General features: G+C 40.0%; 1 protein-coding gene across 2 annotated transcripts in view; it reads left to right on the top strand.

Moving 5' to 3' along the window:
- The window catches only part of spsb4 (splA/ryanodine receptor domain and SOCS box containing 4), a 32,295-nt gene extending 16,444 nt beyond the window's left edge, over positions 1–15,851 (top strand). For both annotated transcript variants that reach the window (XM_005805882.3, XM_023350679.1), the window contains exons 2-3: positions 3,439–4,324; positions 14,615–15,851. In XM_005805882.3, the coding sequence (XP_005805939.1) occupies positions 3,616–4,324; positions 14,615–14,742 (837 nt within the window). In that variant the 5' untranslated portion in view covers positions 3,439–3,615 and the 3' untranslated portion in view covers positions 14,743–15,851. The remainder of the gene's footprint in view (positions 1–3,438; positions 4,325–14,614) is intronic.
- The last annotated feature ends 3,016 nt before the right edge of the window (positions 15,852–18,867 follow it).

Raw genomic sequence — 18,867 nt, 5'->3', positions numbered from 1 at the left:
TATTTCCTCATTCCATTTTTTTTTTTTTGACTTTTCCTATCGGGGCTTCTGCATCACCTATCCATCACCTGTCCAATCAGTGTATTTAGTTGACAAAATGCTCTAACTTTGGGGAATTTAACTTCCCTTTGAACACATTTGAAACAATATTCACCACCTTTGATCCCTCACAAGTTGACAGTTCAAACATGTGTAAAAATGATTCTGAGGTCTTTTATAATGTAGTGTACCTCGACCTGCTGTCTCAATTAATAGCAATTATAGTTACAACCAGGCTCTCAATGAAACCTTGTACCCATGTAGAAAAGAACTGATTAAATGAAGGTCACTGATTTAACAGATTCAGACACATAATGTAAAGTGTAACATGTAATTATAGGCTTGAGGTTGGAGAGATGGAGGTTAAGTGAGCTTTTTAAGATACCTACACTGATTAAACCTGGCATGGTGAACATTGTTTTTGCTAATGGGTTATAATTAAAGTAACTTAATACTTTAATTATAATTAACATATTGTTATGTTATTGTTAACATATTGTTTAACAAAGTTGTAGTATTGTGTTTTTAAAAACTACTCTAGAAGTTTTCTCCACAGATGATGATGATCATATAGTCATTGCGTCTGTGTGCTTATGAGATGGGACTAGGCATGAGCAGAAACTGTGCTGTCCATCAAACAAGGATGATGTTGCTTTGATGGTTGACATTCACCAGCTGGAAAACCTGGTTTTTTTTTAAATGTCAGCATGTCAACATAGATGCCATCTAGTATCCCCAAAGAGTCCCCTGAGAGACGATCCACTTCTCTCTTCAATTTTACAACCTGTCTATATTGCAGGGTGAAAAAAAGTTTGATTCAAGGTTGATGTTGTGCGCTTTAATTTTTCTAGATTTTTAGTTTTTGTCCTTGGCCTAGGCTGAAAGTGAACAAATGCGCATTGACACAATAAGCTGCTTAAAATAACGGTGCATTTGAAAGGAGGCAACTCACACTTGGACAGTAAATACCCTCTACTGTAATGAGTAAGAACCACATAAGGCAAACTCTGAATACCCAACATAAGAATAGCTGTATGGACTGTCAGTCCTGACAGAAAAAAACTCTGACATGGTCTTCTGCAGTGTAAAGCCATTTATAACCATGTTACAGGCTTGTTACATTTTTCAAAATGCCACGTTGGTTGTCTAATAACTGTGGTTGATTAGTTTCTGAATTATCGGTTGAGAAACTGAATATTTGATTTGTGTTCACTGTGCATTTCTCTCTTCAGTAGAGAGAAATGCAGAAGTCGCTCTATGTGTTGCAGTCCAGTCATGAGACAAGGTCCAACAAATGATCCTCAGAGATTGTGATGTCTGAATATTCTGACTGCTGTTGTCCATTTGTCATGGTGGATTTTTTTTCTCTTTCCTGAATTGCTCTTCTGGTTTCACCTCTAAATTTTGAGATATCCTCAACCTAAAAGTTTTAATGTTTCAAAGCCTAGGGTATGGCCAATAAAGCTAGAAACTGTATTAATACTAGGGATTGATTGGGGATTTTTCCTAGCATTCAATTTCTATTTTGGGTTGACTTTTTTTATATATAGATATAGACAAGTTTATGGAATTCTGGGTGTTTTAGGAACGCTCTCTTTTTTTCTTTTTTTAAAGAAATGTCAAATCGTCTTGGATAAAATGCTAAGTCTTTAATCTTGTTCTTTTCTGAGCATTTCAAGCAGTTGTGAAATGTCTCAACCTATTTAAATATTCTGCCATGGAGCTGTACACTGTCTATGGGAAAAGACTCAATCTTTTGAGAAAAGACTCAATCAAATCAGTTTATTCTGCATTTCCTTTCTGCATTTTCCCCCACAGCCATGTGAAATTGAGGGTAGCGCTCAGCCCTACTTATAGCAGCATTTGCGAAAACCTTTGAGCTAAGTCTGCCAAACTGGGAGACGTGGGACTGTCTCAGGCAGGACATTTTTTGAAACGCATAGAGCAATGAATTTGCGTGCCACAGATTTTCCTGTTCAAAAGTAAATATCCTAATCTTAGGATCACTGTACTTTAAGCATGGTAGAAAAGAATTTTATAAATGCAATACATTTTGGTTACAGATTTTCATAGTTTGAACCAAATTTAGCCCCTGGCTTTTTCATATCTGTGACTGCAAGTGGAAATCATTCACCATTTTAGTTTAAGCAGAGCCATCAATAAATGTTAACTTTGAGGGATTTAAAATGATTGGGTTAATTCCAGTCACTGTACTTTCCCTGGAAGAACCATGTGGAGTTTCCTCTGAAACAGCAGGGGATTGTGAAACCCTAGAATGTTTTCAGAGCGGACAAGGAGTTCTGTTGGTGTAGCAGGTTTTAAGCAGCTTCATCTTATTAAACCACACTGCACTCTGTATGTTTGAAAGTACTCAGTGGCCTTTAGTCTTTTCTTAAAACTCAGCTTGATGTCTTTTTCTTATACAACATGTCTTAGCATTTGAAGTTTAAAGCTGTGCAGAGGCCTTAATGTTTAGATGAATTTGAAGCAATCGGTGTACAACCTAGTAGCTGAATAGTAACCAGGTATTTGCTGGTTTGAGAAAATTATACCAGCCTCGACTAAAAGTACTACTACTTGTCTATTAATTATTCATTAATTGTTTCCCTCTTCAGCAAAGAAACAATTAATCCTAAAGTATTTTTTACTTATAACAATGATGTTAGTAATATTTTTAATTTAAAATGTATACTAATTGTTTTTGTTTTGCCTTTTGAGCAATTTCAGATATCCTGTCACTCGTGGGAAAAATTTTACTAAACACAAAGCAATGCCTAGGAACAGAGAGGATGTTGGCAGTAGGCTTTACATGGTCCAACAAATAAACATTAAATTAGTAGCTTCTGTTTAAGTCATTATTGCAAAAAAGGTTGTATCTTTTTGTTGTTTTGATTGTTATAGAGCAATATGTGTAACACAGATTTACTGGTTAGTCAGTAAATCTGAGAAGCCCTGTCTTCTCCAGTAAAGCTTGGAGTCAGATGCTCAACAGACGGACAACCTGACAGCTTATCAGTTGAAGTTTTAATGTGCTGTTACCTGAGCAAGAATGACAAGTGGCACTCCTTCAGTTTCCACACCGTGACTGTGCAAAAATATTTTTAAACAACCACATTGTTCTGTCTTGTAAACAAAGGAAAGTTAGACTAGTCAACTGACATTGTGCAACAGGAGGTGATGAAGGGTTGAAGCCAAGTTAGTATGTGCTCTATACAGCCTGCACAAACCCTAGCCACTCTATCACATTGTCTGTTATTAAAATTACTTAAAACTGTCTGAAGGAACATTTTCATTTTAGGCTAAAAACAATGCCTCTTTTAAGGGGAAACAACAAACTGTTTATTCTTGACTTACCAATTCAGAACAAAAAATTAGAATCATGTCTCTGTGTGTTTGCAGGGTTGTGGTCCCCTCAGGCTGAAGACTGTGTGTGCCTAGCAGCATCTTTCCACACTGACCTCGCATCATCTCTGTGTGCCCATGAGGTAACGCACGGACCTACTGGCCCCTCATCACCACCCTTTGTCCATCCTTTTCCCTCCCCTCTTTTCCCTCCTCCCTTGAATCCCCTAAACCATGGGCCAGAAGATCTCTGGCAGCATCAAGTCAGTGGATGTACGTGGGGAGCCTTCGTATCGACCAGTCCGTCGTGAACTACGGGGTCCGGATTTCTGTCGGCCCCCCAGACTGGATTTGCTACTCGACATGCCACCAGCCACTGCTGAGACACAACTTCGCCATGCCTGGAACTCTGATGACCGATCGCTCAATGTCTTCGTCAAGGAGGACGACAAGCTGACTTTTCACAGGCACCCCGTGGCTCAGAGCACAGACTGCATTCGAGGAAAAGTTGGCTACACCCGTGGCCTACACGTGTGGAGGATTCACTGGCCGGCCAGACAGAGAGGCACCCATGCTGTAGTAGGGGTGGCTACTGCTGAAGCACCTTTACACTCTGTTGGTTACACGGCCCTAGTAGGCTCAGACTCTGAGTCCTGGGGTTGGGACCTCGGCCGAAACAGACTTTATCATGATGGAAAGAACAGACCTGGTAACTCTTCTGCACCCACGTACCCCAGTTTTCTGGAGCCAGATGAGTCGTTTGTTCTCCCAGACTGCCTCACAGTAATATTGGACATGGACGAAGGGACGCTAAGCTTTATGGTGGATGGACAATATCTAGGAGTGGCCTTCAGGGGCCTAAAGGGAAAGAGACTGTATCCTATCGTCAGTGCAGTCTGGGGGCACTGTGAAGTATCAATCCGCTACGTCAATGGACTAGATCGTAAGTAAAAGTGTTAACTGGATAAAGGTGTTTTTTTTTTTTTTGTTTTTTTTTTATATACTGTATATTATTTATTTTTTTATTACTGTTTTGGCAGCAAGTCGGACTCGTTTCCGGTGAGAGTTGGACTCCACCAGTGCTGCCCTTTGTCACCGATTCTGTTCATTACTTTTATGGATGGAATTTCTAGGCGTAGCCAAGGTGCCTCAACACAGTTTTGGTGGCCTTAGGATAGCATCTCTGCTTTTTGCGGATGATGTGGTCCTGTTGGCTTCATCAGGTCGTGATGTACAGCTCTCGCTGGAGCTATTTGCAGACGAGTGTGAAGTGGCCGGGATGAGGATCAGTGCCTCCAAATCCAAGGCTTTTTCTTGAGCCGGAAAAGGGTAGAGTGGGGGTGTCCTGCCCCAAGTGGAGGAGTTCAAGTATCTCGGGATCTTGTTCACAAATGAGGGAAGAAGAGAGCGGGACATCGACAGGCGGATTGGCGCAGTGTCTGCAGTGAAGCAGGCACTGTACCAGTTCGTCGTAGTGAAGAGAGAGCCGAGTCAAAAAGCGAAGCTCTCGATTTACCGGTCGATCTACGTTCCCACCCTCATTTATGGTCATGAACTTTCTTTGTTTAAACAGACATAAATGAATTACAAATTTATTTACTAATTCTGCACTAGTACAGCACACTTAAATCCACCAATAGTTTCACAAGCTTGTCAAACATGTAAAAACACAACTTTAATTTGTTCAGTCAGTTCAATTATGGTATCGCAACTTTAAAAGTAATATAAACTCAAAATGACAAAGACAGTTGGTTGACTACCTTGGTCAAACATATAAAACAAACTGCAACAAATTTTCTTATGATCCAGAAAGTGCCATTAGAAATTCTAGGTATGATGTAAAATGAATAAAGCATGATGTCGCTCAGAGCAGAAAGTATAGAATTAGACTGATTAGATCTGCCTCATGGATTTAGCACATTTTCACTAATGCCTGATCTGCGTCAAGATCAATGCAGATGTTATTGGATCGGTGCTTCTTTAATTTATTTAAATTACATTTTTATTGTCACTTTTTAGCACCTTTTTTGCCAATACCTGATAACTTTAAGGCATGTATATTTCAGTTTCATATGTGACTCAGTGTAGTCACTCCACAAAAGAATGCATTACATCACATTGCACTTGTTTTCCTAATCTTTACTCCAAATAAGAAGTCCTGGGCCTTTTTCCCCATTTATCATTTCCCATACTTAAAGAGTTGAGCTAAAAAATGAATGATCTCAGATATCTGGCATTAGTGCTAGTTGTGAATCTGTATCTGAGCACTGCTCAAGTGCTGTTCTGCACTAGTACATGGTCACCCTGAACAGTCTGCATTAAGTTGGATGACTCACTGGAATCCAGCCTTGTACAGATCAACTGCAGTTGTTTCTTTTGCCTCATTGAACCTTCTTGTTCAGATTTACAGCCACCTGCTAAATAGCCTCCAGTGCCTTGCATGTTTTGTGTGGAAAGGAAATTCTTCTTGCATTGCAGAAAGTCTGTGTCAGCTTGACCTTTTCTGTGTTTTTCTTTCCCATGCTGCTTTTCTCCCATTTTGTTTGCTCCAACTAGTGGAATTGTCAAAGTTTCGCAAGAGCAATCATTGTAAGTCTTGCCTCGCATGGCTGTGCGCCACAAACCTGTGGTGGAGACAGCAGACAGTTAAGTACTGGAGGATGTCCTAGTGTGTCACTAAGATTAACGTCTGGAGTTGTTTGGCGGGAAGCCCTACATTGCAGGTTTACTCCCCCTCTTTTGCATATCGGCCAAACTCTTGTATTTGGTATTTCTGTTGACAGTGCTTTGCAAAGGTTTTCCTACCCTCTTTTGTGATGTTACAATCACAAACTTCAGTGCAATTTATATATTTTTGTGAGATCAACACAAAATAGTGGGGTTGTTGTAAACAAATATTTTTATAGAGTAATCTATCGATTATCCTTACGATTAAATGAGTAATCGGGGGGGTAAAATAAAACATTGGTAAATCCCCAGTCCAATTTTTCACATTTGAGCTAACAATAACTTTTCTGTAGTTTAGAAAATTAACCTGTAACAATAACGGCTCACTTTCCAAGTTGACCTGAAGAAAGTTATACAAAAATCTGAAATTATATTCAATTTAATAATAAAAAGGCAGGCTCACAAATGTGCTTAGTAAAAAAAAAAAAGGTCTATACTCCAGCTTTTGGTTTATGTATTCCTCTTCAGTGAGTTTAACAGACTATCACCTTGCCCAAACATTTATAGCTTTTTTTATCCACATTAGCGACGGGATTTGACACCTTTGTCACACACAGAAACATCTACTTTGCTATGTGCTGCCACGACGTTCTCCGCCACCCATTTGTTGAGACCGGGATGATATGAAATACATTTTCCAGTTAGTCCGTAAAGGTACAGCTACGTTAATTATCTAATGCGCAGCCGCCTGCAGTGTACAGTCTATCCACTCACCTGTATAAATACACCTGCAGTGCTCTTCCCTGCCGTTTGCTTTGAACCGACACCAGGAAGCAGCTCCTGGAGGAGAAAAGACTACCGTACTCCAGGCATCGCGCCGCTTATTTTAAGGATGCTTATTGGTCCCCCGAAAAACGACAAAGACCCGGACATTATGTTCAATCAATAAAATCCTCCCAGGCCGAACTTGAAAACTGGATGTTATGCTGCTAACACTTAGCTTTCGTCAACAACTCAGAAGGAAGTGAGAGCGCTGTGCAACGCAAGTAATAACCCGGCCGGAACATGGTGCGCTAAATAATAAAACATAACTTAACGAAGCTTCGAGGCAGATAAATTTTCCTCGAGAAATTTAATAATAGAGGTACCCGAATCACTCGAGGAATCGTTTCAGCCCACTTAATAGTCCCAACTATTAAATGAAACGCGTTTTTCAAAGTTGTAGAAATAAAATGTAAAGTGCAACATAATCAGATGTAGTTTCCCTGTGTGGAAAGCCTCAGATGTTTTTAGAGAAAATTAGTGAACTAAATGAAATAGTATGGCACAAATACGAACATGAACATTGCACTGTTGAAGTCAAGAAGTCCATGGAGGCCTCTGCTGGTGTAATGGTGGCAGGCTGGGTCAAACCGGTTTACACCTGATTGTAAGGAGCGGGGACATCCTTGTCCTCCTTTTGCAAATGAATCCTGTTTGACCCAACTGTCATTGTGTTTTCTATCCTCCCACCTGCATTTTAACAATCTCTTTTCTTCCTCTTCCTTTTCAACACTAATCCTTTCTTTCAGTAATTAAAACGCTAGTTGTGGTGGCAGGTTGCTGTGGAAATGGTTTAGCTGACTTTTGTGGCTTGATGGGCCTTTTAATTGATCTTTGGAAACCTGCTTTGTAGCTTTTTGGTCTTTGGATCACTACTGTTCACAACACATGATCATGATGGACTTGATCTAAAGGCATGCAGATGGCATGAGTGTTTTAGTAGTTGCCTCTGAAATTGTGGAGGTGTGCTGGATATGATTGTCATGGCAACTACAGACAGTTGTATTACTAAAAAGATTCTATTCAGATTTTTCTTGGGTATTGAGTACTGTAGGTACTTCTGTTTTCTCAATATGACTTCATATGGAGCCATAATGCAGTCTGCAAAGTCAGACTTATTTTGAGTTTTTATCTTCACTTCAGGAGAGCAGTAATATTGCAGAATGGACATGTTTTGACAACAGTTTGGACCAGTAGCAGAATGTGTTGCAAGACCTTGACAGTGCTTGTTGGCAAACCTTTTCTTGCCAAATAGCCAGACATGTTTAAAGCCCACAGAATGAAGTAAAGTGTCATAATGAAAGCTTCGTGGTATAATGGAATTCAAAGTTGCCTCATCAAAACTTTCTGAAAAGATCAAAATTAGTTAACATTGTCTTGAAATGATTCAACATTCTTGGAGGATCCTCATGCTGAACAAAAGCCCCATCTGTCACAATTCAAAATTACTTCATCTCTCATTTCAGTAATTTTTCTAAAGGTCAGATGGCGGGAACAAACACTTTGCAATTTGATTTTCTTACACAACTAGCTGTAAAAATAATAATTTCATGGTAGATATTTGCATCTTTGAAGTGTACTTTACTAGTTTTGCTGGGCAATAAAATGATTACATTGAAGAACAGAAAATGTAAAAAAAAAAGATAAAGCTGAAGTTTATAATTCAGACTGCCTATCCATGCAGTGTGATGGGGAGTTGGTGTCACTATTTTTATAACATAAAGAAGATATTTGGTGTAAACTTTTTTTTTTTTTTTCTTGTTGACCAGGAAAAAAAAGCAAGTTTAAGTTAAGTTCTGCAGATGTGACTATTACATCATGATGCTAATTCAGAAAGTAATATTAATCCATGATGTCCTGTTCTGTGATTTATTTTGTTTTCAGAAATGGCTATAATTAACACTACAGTTTTTTAACTTGTTCTTCAAGTTTGTGTTGAAACAGATGTTGCCCTATAAACAAGACTTTAAATTTTAAACAATTTTGTCATAATTTGTGGCGATGGTGGGAGGAGTTCCTCCTGTAATTGGTGGGTTACCAGTCAGAGACCCTCTCTGTTGTATTCTTGGGCAAGACATTTCACCTGCCTTGCCTGCTGGTGGTGGTCAGTGTTTCACTTGTGGTGCCAGTGCATGACAGTCTCACCTCTGTTAGACTACCCCTGGCCAGCTGTGGCTACAGTGCAGCAGCTTACCAGCACTGTGTGAATGATTGAATGCATTGTGAAGAATTTTAGGGTCCTCTGGACTTAATCAAGCACTGTGGAAGTACTGGCTAGTTACCATTTTTACGATAATTAATTTCCAGTACAGGAAGAAAAATCCACTTTCTATCAGCTTGCAGCTACATCAGCGTGTGATTGGCATTGCTTTCTACCTTAGTCTTTCCCTAGTTGATATTCCAGCTCTGTGTGTTGGTGTTTCTCCATCCCTCCTGGTTCTCTTATTTCCAACATCAGTGATCTGATTCTGTCAATTGCTGAATATATCTGGCATTCATTGTCCCCCTTTGACTAATTTGTGAAGAATTTTTTTTCATCTCAGGCGTTCCCACACCTTAAGGGTGATGCGTACACCTGAGATCTTAAAACTGGGTCAGATGGTCCCAATAGTGTTGCATTAATATAATGCATAAGCATGCCTGAAGGTCTGTACCTGACACTGCTGCCTCAGTGCATCTTTCTTAATGAGTTGAGACAGAAACACTGGGTAGAAGTTCTAAGTTGGATGTAACTGGGTTGTGCTGTCTCACACATTGAGCTACTGTCTGAGTGACGCCCACCTGACCTCTGTGACTCACTGAGCTCCATTTGTGAAAGTGAGAGGAATTGGAAGGAACTCTCACTACTCGGCTGCAAGTAATCTCACCTGACTGAGGACAGACAGACTGACGTCCCGCCATCACAGAGTCTATACTCCGTTCTTCTGCTTTGTTCTCAACGAGGTGCTAGGTGTGCTCGCCCACCAGCCTGCCTGGTCCAGTAGTGCATCAGATGTGCACCATCTCTTTTCTTAAAGCGCACTTTCCCACACTCAGTCGTGTCTTTGGTGCCATAAAGCTGTCAGAAAGTCTCTCTGGCTGCTTCGGAAAAGATGTGAAGAGATGTGAGAAAGGGAAGCTTACAGATATTGACAGCCGCATGATGGATTGGTGGAAAGAGAGGGATGAAGGTGTGAAAAGGCCCACCAGTCAACCTAAGAATGAGCAAGGAGGAATTATTAAGCCTGCCTTTTCGTTCTGCGTCAGGCAGGGGCTTCAGGTATAGAGAGAAAGTAAGTGGCTGAGAACAGATGATCTTCATTTCAATGTTCATCATGATATGGGCCCCAAAGAATAAGCTGTGATTAACATCCAGTTGCATCTGATTTAGAATATTATTGCAGCAATGATCTGCGGTGTGTGAAGTTGGAGTACATCAGAAATGTCAAATGCTTCCAGTTGACATTTCTATGTGGCATGTGCTTTATCTGCTCTGACATGTCTCGATTAAAAGCTTGTGGTCCAAACTGAGCCCAACGGAAATGACTTGTTAGCCACAACAGAGACCACTCACAGCACCACTACTCCGTCAGACCATTTGATGGAGCGTGCACCTCCCGTCGGTGCTCATCAATTTGTCTGACAGGGCCATTTGTCGCCCTAGGCAACCCTTACCATGGAGACCAGCTTGTGGTGGAGGCAGCAGTGATTGGCTGGTTTTCAGTCTGTAGGATCATCACCACTCTGCCGCCCTCATGAGATCGCTGCCAAGTGACGCGAGTGTTTGTGGTAGCATCACCGCAAGCAACAATGATTCACCCCCAACGAGGAGACTGTGCATGGAGTGATAATTAACTTTGTTTCAACAGAGCAGGCATATGCAGCACTTCAGCTGTGCTACGTTAGTCAGAAACTTGTCCTATGCGAACAGAAATTTGTCTGTTCCACTAGCAGAATGGAGAACATCTCATCATTGGTGTCAAATTTAACCACATATCTAAGACAGTTCTCAGATCTCTAGATTTCTAATGAACATGTGCATCTGTGACTTAACACAATTTTCTCATGAGGATGTGGTTGTCATGGAAACTTTCCATACGTTAGAGTTGTTTTAGCAATATTAACTTCCCAAACAAGATGACAGGGGGACAGTGTTCTCAGAATCTATTTGAGGACAAACTTGAGCCAGTTAATAGGTGTTAGCTGCAGTCTGAGTGATGGAGTTCTGCTTGTTCTTTTAGATTTTTGTAAAGATTTGGAGCAAAAATTGGGAAACCAGTTTTATCTGCTGTAACTGTATCCATTTATGGTTTCACCTACCGGTTGTCTGCACAGCCTTAAAATGTCTCAAAAAAAATTTCTCTGAAAAATAAGAACTTAAAATGCCCTAAATATTTTAAAAATATATAAGTTGGCCTTGAATATGTTGGTCACAGGTCTTGTCATGGCAATACTCTTTAATCTCCCATTCTATGCAGGTTTTTCCCTGTGGGACATTCCATGCCATGTGAGAAGCACTGCCAAGAGCCACAAAAAAATCCCAGAAATTTATTTTGTCCATCTGTCGTGATATAGGTCTTATATTGTATTTATAATGGTCCTAAAGTCTAAAGTTTTCAGTTTCAATTTGTGATACCTGCATAAACCCTCACTTAATCTTTGTTCTTAAATCACATCCACGTGACTATTAATAATTACGTTATCTTCAACACGTCCCTTCATGTTCATTGTGTAAATCTAAGCGTAATGAATTGAAATCCTTGCCTTCAAAGTTCCGTTAAACAAAGCGTGGCAAAAAGTTACTGAGTTCATCAGTGTGTACAAAGAAAACAACAAGGTTAAGCACAAAAACGATCAGTAATCAGCTTCTAGAGTCCTGTTCAGACTAGATTCCTGTCTAAACTTGGCCTTGAGAGAAGCTGCTGATCCCTCTCTGCTGACTGCAGCGTCCAGAGTTCCTGTAACAGGGACAGCAGTGATGTCTGAGGTCTCTTATTCCAGTCTGCTTCCATGCACTCTCCAGTTTGTGGTCGTCTTTCGGCCTTTTTATAGACTGTGGAGAGAAATAGTTTAGTCAGTCACAGAGGACTCGTGTTTGTGCTCATATTTTTAATTTTGTTTATAAAATATTTCTGCCTTAAACATTTAACTGTGCAGATGGACCTTTCTCAGGGCGCACATTTTGACTTGTCGCAGTAAGTGAAGCATGGATGCATTAATAATTTGCATCCTTCGTAATGGAGCGTTTGCACATGTGGTTTCATGACTAACTGGGAAATGAAAGGACAGCTTAACAGCATGACGAACCGACTCATCCTTAATGTTACTGTTGTCACAAGGCAAAGCTATGTGCTAGAGTGAGAAGTTGCTATGGGGATGAAGTCAATCACAATGAGATGAAGTTAAAATGAAGGTCAGTTTCACAAAAAGGCAGCAAACCAGGCTTGCTTGGTTAAAATTCTCCAATTTAGATTTACTCTCAGGCTCTTATCCTTTGGAATAGTTAAAGAAACATGTTGCTCTGCTGCCTAAAGGCCAAAAGAGCCTTGTGGAGTTCAGTTCCCTGAAGGTTAACAAACTTTTTTCGGTGGTCACTCACTTGGTCAGGTGTGTATTAACGTTTTCATGCATGTGTGATAGCCTGACCGTGTCCTTCAAACTGTTTGTGAAACCGGTGCATCAGGGCTCTCCTCAGCCAGATGGTGCATCTAGGTGGTGACATTCGTTGCCGGTAAATGGGCAGCAGTTAAAAGTCTGACATCCTGACATCACTTTCCTTTCAGATCCCGCTGGCACACATTATCCACGGCCGTGACGTTTTGATATGCTAGATATCGGAGCTTATTAGACAGAAAATGGTTCGCAAAGACGCGTTTTATTTTGTCACCAATCTTGCAACATTTCTACATCTCTATCATTTGACGCCATAAGTTCATTCAACACCAATTTTTTTTTTTTCCAAAGTTAACAATTGTTGAGTTATATTTTGCAATGGCACATTTCTATGTGTTATTTCTTATCAGTGTGTATCTGTGCTCTTCCGTTTGCCTGTCACTTTGCTGCTGATGCACTGACGTTCCCCTACTGAGGGAAAAATAGATTATTCTGTTTGTATTTCATGCATGCATATTTTAATAGGATGCAGTATATTGTAGGGGGATTTTGGGAGATGGAGCGACACAAAGTAGTGCTTAGATGTAAAATGTAGCGTTGCCCAGTTAAAATCTGAAAAGTATTAGTAAGTATTCATCCCCTGAGTCAGCAGTTTGTAGAATGTTTTGCTGCAATTACAGCTGTAAGCATTTAAGTCTACATCAGTGTTGAATATTTATATTCAAAGCTTCACAGAATAGTTTTATGTCAGTCGGATTGGATAGACTCTCTGAATATTCTACCCACAGATTTTCAGTTGGAATATACAGTGTATGTATATATATATATATATATATATATATATATATATATATATATATACACACTGTAGTTTCCAGCAGGTTTTCTCTCAGGATTGCCTTGGATTCCCTCTCCAGCTACTCTCTTCCTGCTGCAGAAAAAAGCATGATGCTGCCACTTCCGTACATGAGTCTTGATGGTGTCTTTGGAGCGACTCAAACTGATTAGTGTTTTTCATGCGGGCTAAAAATTCAGCTTCAGAGCATCTTCCTCCACTTGTTTGCATCGTCCCGTACCATACATGGTTTGTGGTTAGCTGCAAATAAATATCTTTCTATAGATTTTTTTTTTCTTACCATTCTTCCAGAGATAAAAAAGGATTTTTGAACAGCATAACTGATAACTGTCCTGTCAGCAGATTCTCTCACCTGAGCTGTGGATCTCTACAGCTCCTCCAATTACCACAGGCCTCTTGTGCTTTTCTAAAATAATTCTCTCCTTGCCCAGCCTGCCTGTCTGTAAGACATGATGGATTGATCAACACTCTGAGACTATCAGAGTTCAAGATTCTTTTAGAACCTGATATGCTTTCAATTTTTCCAGAACATTCCGCTTGACTATACAGTAAGGAGTGCCAAATTATAATAAATAAATTAAATAAACTTATAAATTATTTCAGTTATTCCTGCATTTTCCAGCAAAAATATTAACCTTATTCGTAGCAAACAAACAGTGTTTGAAGCAGCCAATCAGACACGCATGTCTATAATTTGATGAGTTTGATGGGTGGAGTTGACATTTAATTAAATCATGATATACTTCAGCACAGATTATTTACTAAAGCATAAATAAAAAAAATTAAATTAATACATTTAATTTAGGCACATAATACATTTAATAAACTATTTCTGCACTCTTCAGTCTCCATAGCTGTCCTCTTTGCTGTTTTGTTGTCTTTGCGTTTTGTTCGCTAACAAACCTTTTAGGTCTCTAAAGGACATCTGAATTTATACTGGGATTAAATTACACAGTAATGAACTCTTTGGTTTACCTGTGAAAAATGTTTACATTTATGGTTGTAATATACTTTTGCGAGGTTCCGTCTCTTTTTTGTCATCTTACTTGATTAGATTTTTGTCCCTACATCTTGGTGGTTGAAGCTCCCTCTGTGAGCCATATGATGAACTCTCTGCATGGGTCCAGATCTCATTATGTAAATGTCTGAATGAGGCACTGTGGTGTGTGTGTGTGTGTGTAGGAAGTGTGTTATGTAGTCTAGCTGTGATCAGGGCTTTGTGGTACTGAACTGGACCCAGAGGGGGCTTCCTGTTCTGTTTGGACCCTAACTGCTGCTCTCTCTTGACCCTCACAGCGGAGCCCCTTCCCCTCATGGACCTGTGCAGACGAGTAGCTCGACTCGCTCTGGGTCGGGAACGCATCCATCACATCGAGACGCTTCCGCTGCCGCAGACCCTGAAAAACTACCTCCAGTACCAGTGACTGCTCTCCTCTACATGCACATGAAGGATGCGGGGATCCAGGCGGCGAAACTCAGAGGCCCACCTACTGCCTCCAAACTGGACTTAAGAAATCTGCTGATGTAACACAGCGACGTTGACCCGAAACAGGCGGTTAGGAAGTGCTAGAAGCGGGGGATTGTTTACACCTTTAGGATGTTTTCAGTATGGATGCCATCTCTTGGTTTTTAAGCTTTTTTTTTTTCTTTATTTTTTTTTAGTGGTTATATTCTCTGCCTTTTTTCACTTAGACATTACTAACGGAGCTGAGATGATTTGATTTGCATCAAGCTGACATAAAGAAGTCGAGCCCCAGTCGGCGCGGCCTTATGCAGTGTGGTTTACACCGGCGGTCTGCTCTGCACAGCCTCTTTGAGGATGCTTCCTCTCAGACATGTTGATATTTATATTTATGTTCCCAACAACACAGTGGGCTCCTGTGGGGACAAAACACTCCCTGCAAGCCATAGGAGAGAAAGAGAGAGAGAAGGTAAGGGAGAGTGCATCTTCACACACATACTGTTCTATTTTTGTTAATGCACACACACAGATCACATATATACACATACAGCGTAGGGAAACGCAGCCTGCACTGTCTGTAGCAAGAACACCATGGCGTAGAACGTGGCACCTCCAAAGTGGTCTGAATGTTTAAAATCTGCTCTCCTGTCGGCGGTTCTCTCTCCATGCATCTCTGCCACTTCCTGCTAGTTTGAGATTTTTAGGTTTATTGAACTGGAAGGGCTGCAGATGCAGTTATCCTGCTCTCTCGCTCTTAAGCAGGAGATGAAGCTGTGTCTTCAACTGCTAATGTGCCTGCTCCGCCGCAGTAAGCATTCAGATAAAAAGCACACTACATTCTGTCACAACACGACTTTTTTCTGCCACAAATTTGGAAATGCTGTTTTTTTTTTTCTTTTTTTTTTAACCCGTATGTTTCACCATCTTACTGTTAGTTTTTTATCTCAGATTTACTTTTTTTTTTTTAAATGAATTTTTAAATATGTCTGTGGGACATATCTCGCATGCATAGGTTTGAAGAATGTGCTACCATGAAAATGTTTTTAAATGTAAATAAAAATAAAACTGCTAAACAAACACTGGCTCTGTGGGATTTTATGTTGAATATTAGGGTTGGAGAAGATTTCTCTTTTTTGCAGCTGCTTTATTGCAGTCATTCTTCTGAACCCCAGCAATGATTAATATTGAAGCTTTGTGACATTGAAATTGATCTACTGGGAATGTTGTGCACTTAACGAGATGGATCTCATCATGAGAAAAAGACAATGTGGAAATGTTGAAGCAATATCTCGACAAATAAGCCAGAAATATGAAGCTGAGTAAAAACGAGTCTTTCAGGAATACGGCCACATTTTTTCTTTATTTTTTTTTGCAGCGGCCATCACAATAAATTGTGGTCACAGGTATAAAGTTGACATTGTCCAAGGTGGTCTGTCAGCCTGACTTGCACAGCCGTTCTATCAGGAGGGATGGTCCAAAATTCAAACTGGACTAAGGTCATGCAGTTTAAAAGGCATATTCTACCAAATACAAAGGAAACATTATTAAAAAATATAAAAAGGCTCATTCTGGCCTTGAGCAAAAGAGTTTTAAAATGGGAATTCTACTGCAGCAAGAAGTTATTCAGCCTCAGTTGTAGTTAACTGCTGATGGAGAAATCATTGCTGCTGATCCTGGCTGTTTTGAGGCAGCATCAGAATCTACTGTCTGCATGACAGAAACAAAGATGAGCTCAGAACCTCCAGCACAAAATCCATAAATGTTAAAGTGCAGCTTCTGTTGGTAACACCTAATCACCCTGAGAGGCATCCTCTGCTTTTAGCTGAATGGGAGAGAATGGCAACTGCTAATGCAAGACAACTGATGGATGTGCATATTTAATGCTTCGATAAAAATGTCTAAAATGTGTTGAGGCAGACTTGAGTGATAACTGACTTGAGAAAGTGGTCATTAACACTCAGATGGAAGCGAAGGAAGGAAATACAAGTTTCAGCAGACTAGATCAGCTTATAACTCTCTTCTCCCATTGATCCTCAGCTGTAGAATGTCTCCCTCAGCATGCAGAGCTGCTCAATAATGCAAGTACTGGCCCTTTAAAGGATTATTGAACAGAGTCTGAAAGGTGAAGCGCACAACTTGTCTGATTTAGTTCGAAGTGACTCGACTTAATCCATATTTAGGTTCCTCCTGACATTGAACTTTCACTTTAAATTTACCATGCTGTCTTTCCTTCTGCCTCCACTTATTTTATTTTCTCCCACCACATAAGCTGCATCAGCACTCCTGTGATAGTTTTCTTAGGATTTGGCCTTTGCAGAAATCAAAAAATTTTCAAAAACAAAGAAATAAAAAAAAGGATATTTTTAAGTTTTGATTCAATTAAGTGAAACATGCTCAGGATATCATTGATCAACATTTATTTGATGAAAACAAAAAAAAGGACAATGTTTTACAGCGCTGTATATGGACATGGTGATGAGGCTGTGGATGGAAACCGGCTGAGTGCTCCGAAAGAGGCAGAAATCCTAAATTTCAACTGGGAAATTCTGTCTGCTTTGCTTGGAAGCCCATTTAAAAGCTGGCATTTCCCATTTATTCACAGCATGTGGAATCCTCAGAGGATAAATAATCCTCAGAGTGTAAGTTATGCCTCTGATCCACTTCATGATCTGCAAAAGCTACAGATAAGCCCAGTAACATCAAAGATACATGATCTGTTCTTGTTCCTGGGATTTATTTATTTTTATGTTTTTGCTTCCACTTGTTCAACTTTAGAGACAGAATGATTGATTGGGGAGTTTGAACAACTTAATGCAACATTTTTCGCAGCATGAAAACACTGCAAGAGATTATGGTAGAGTGTGGATTTGGGGAGATTTATTTACAGCAGCAAAGAGAGGATGTAAAACTGTCTTCCTGTGGTATCAAGGAGATGGATGGCTGGTGAGCTGCTCCAGCCCTGCAAGTCTGTCCTCAGGAAAGAATTAATGAAGTGGAAGCAACACGCAGGACGTAGTTCTCACTAGTATTGCTTCAACAAGCCTTACCACAAAAATCATCGATACACCAGTTAATTATGTAGCTGCTAAACACAGAAGCAAAGTCCATGTAAATAAGTTGATCTTGCCTCTGTAATGTGCTGCAAACAATTTATATACCCTGGTTTGCTGGCACACACTATGTGTAGATATTCATAATATGTCAAAAGTGAAGAGACAACTTGTTTTCAGTTCAGTAAGTTTGGAATGTGGCAACAGCTTTAAACATCTGTAGTAGAAGTGATTGAACTAGATGGCAAAATATCAACAAAATCTGGCTCATTAAAAACCCTTTAATATATATATATATTTTTTTTTTTCCTCCGAAGAGTTTTTGCAGCACTAGTGGCTCGTATTATTTTCTACAGTAGACAGACAGGAAGGAGGGTGAGGAGAAGACATGCGGCAAAGGTCGTTGGGACCGGGAGTCGAACCCGCGACGTCCACGTCGAGGACTAAGGCCTCCAAATGTGGGGCGTGCTAACCCCCTGCGCCACCACAGCCACTGTGTAGTATGCAGGTTATTCAGTGCTGCATTCACTTGCAGTCAGACATTTGTTAATGAATTATTTAAACACTTGTTCAGACGGCACATGTGTTGTTTACATTAAACAGTGTAATTAAATGTGTTGATTTTTTTTAACTCGTTTTTTCTGCAGTTTTCTTCAATGCAGGTCTTATTTCAAACTGGCGCAGAAAAGTGGCAATTTGATTAGTTGAAAGAACTGGCAAATAAAAATAAGGTGGAAAATCAGCCTTTCACATTTATCTGTATGGTTTTGCTTTCACTCTCTCTTTTACAATTTTATTATTTTAACTTTTTCACACTGTTTATCTCCGTAAACATAAACTCTTCTGGCAAAAGCAAGGTGAAGAGCTATTTATTATATTTTGACAGTGCAACCACTTGTCTGAAGTCATGTTGGAAAGTCTCACAAGAACAAGTTTGTAAATGAAACCTTCATTATCAGCTGAAGTGGGATCCTGCTGGCCTGGATCCTTTATGTGTGCCAGCTGAAACAATTGTGGGCCCTGACAGACAAATATAG

Source organism: Xiphophorus maculatus, chromosome 18 (genome assembly GCF_002775205.1).
Source record: "Xiphophorus maculatus strain JP 163 A chromosome 18, X_maculatus-5.0-male, whole genome shotgun sequence".
Classification (NCBI taxonomy): domain Eukaryota; kingdom Metazoa; phylum Chordata; class Actinopteri; order Cyprinodontiformes; family Poeciliidae; genus Xiphophorus; species Xiphophorus maculatus.
This window is presented reverse-complemented; position numbering and strand designations above follow the sequence as displayed.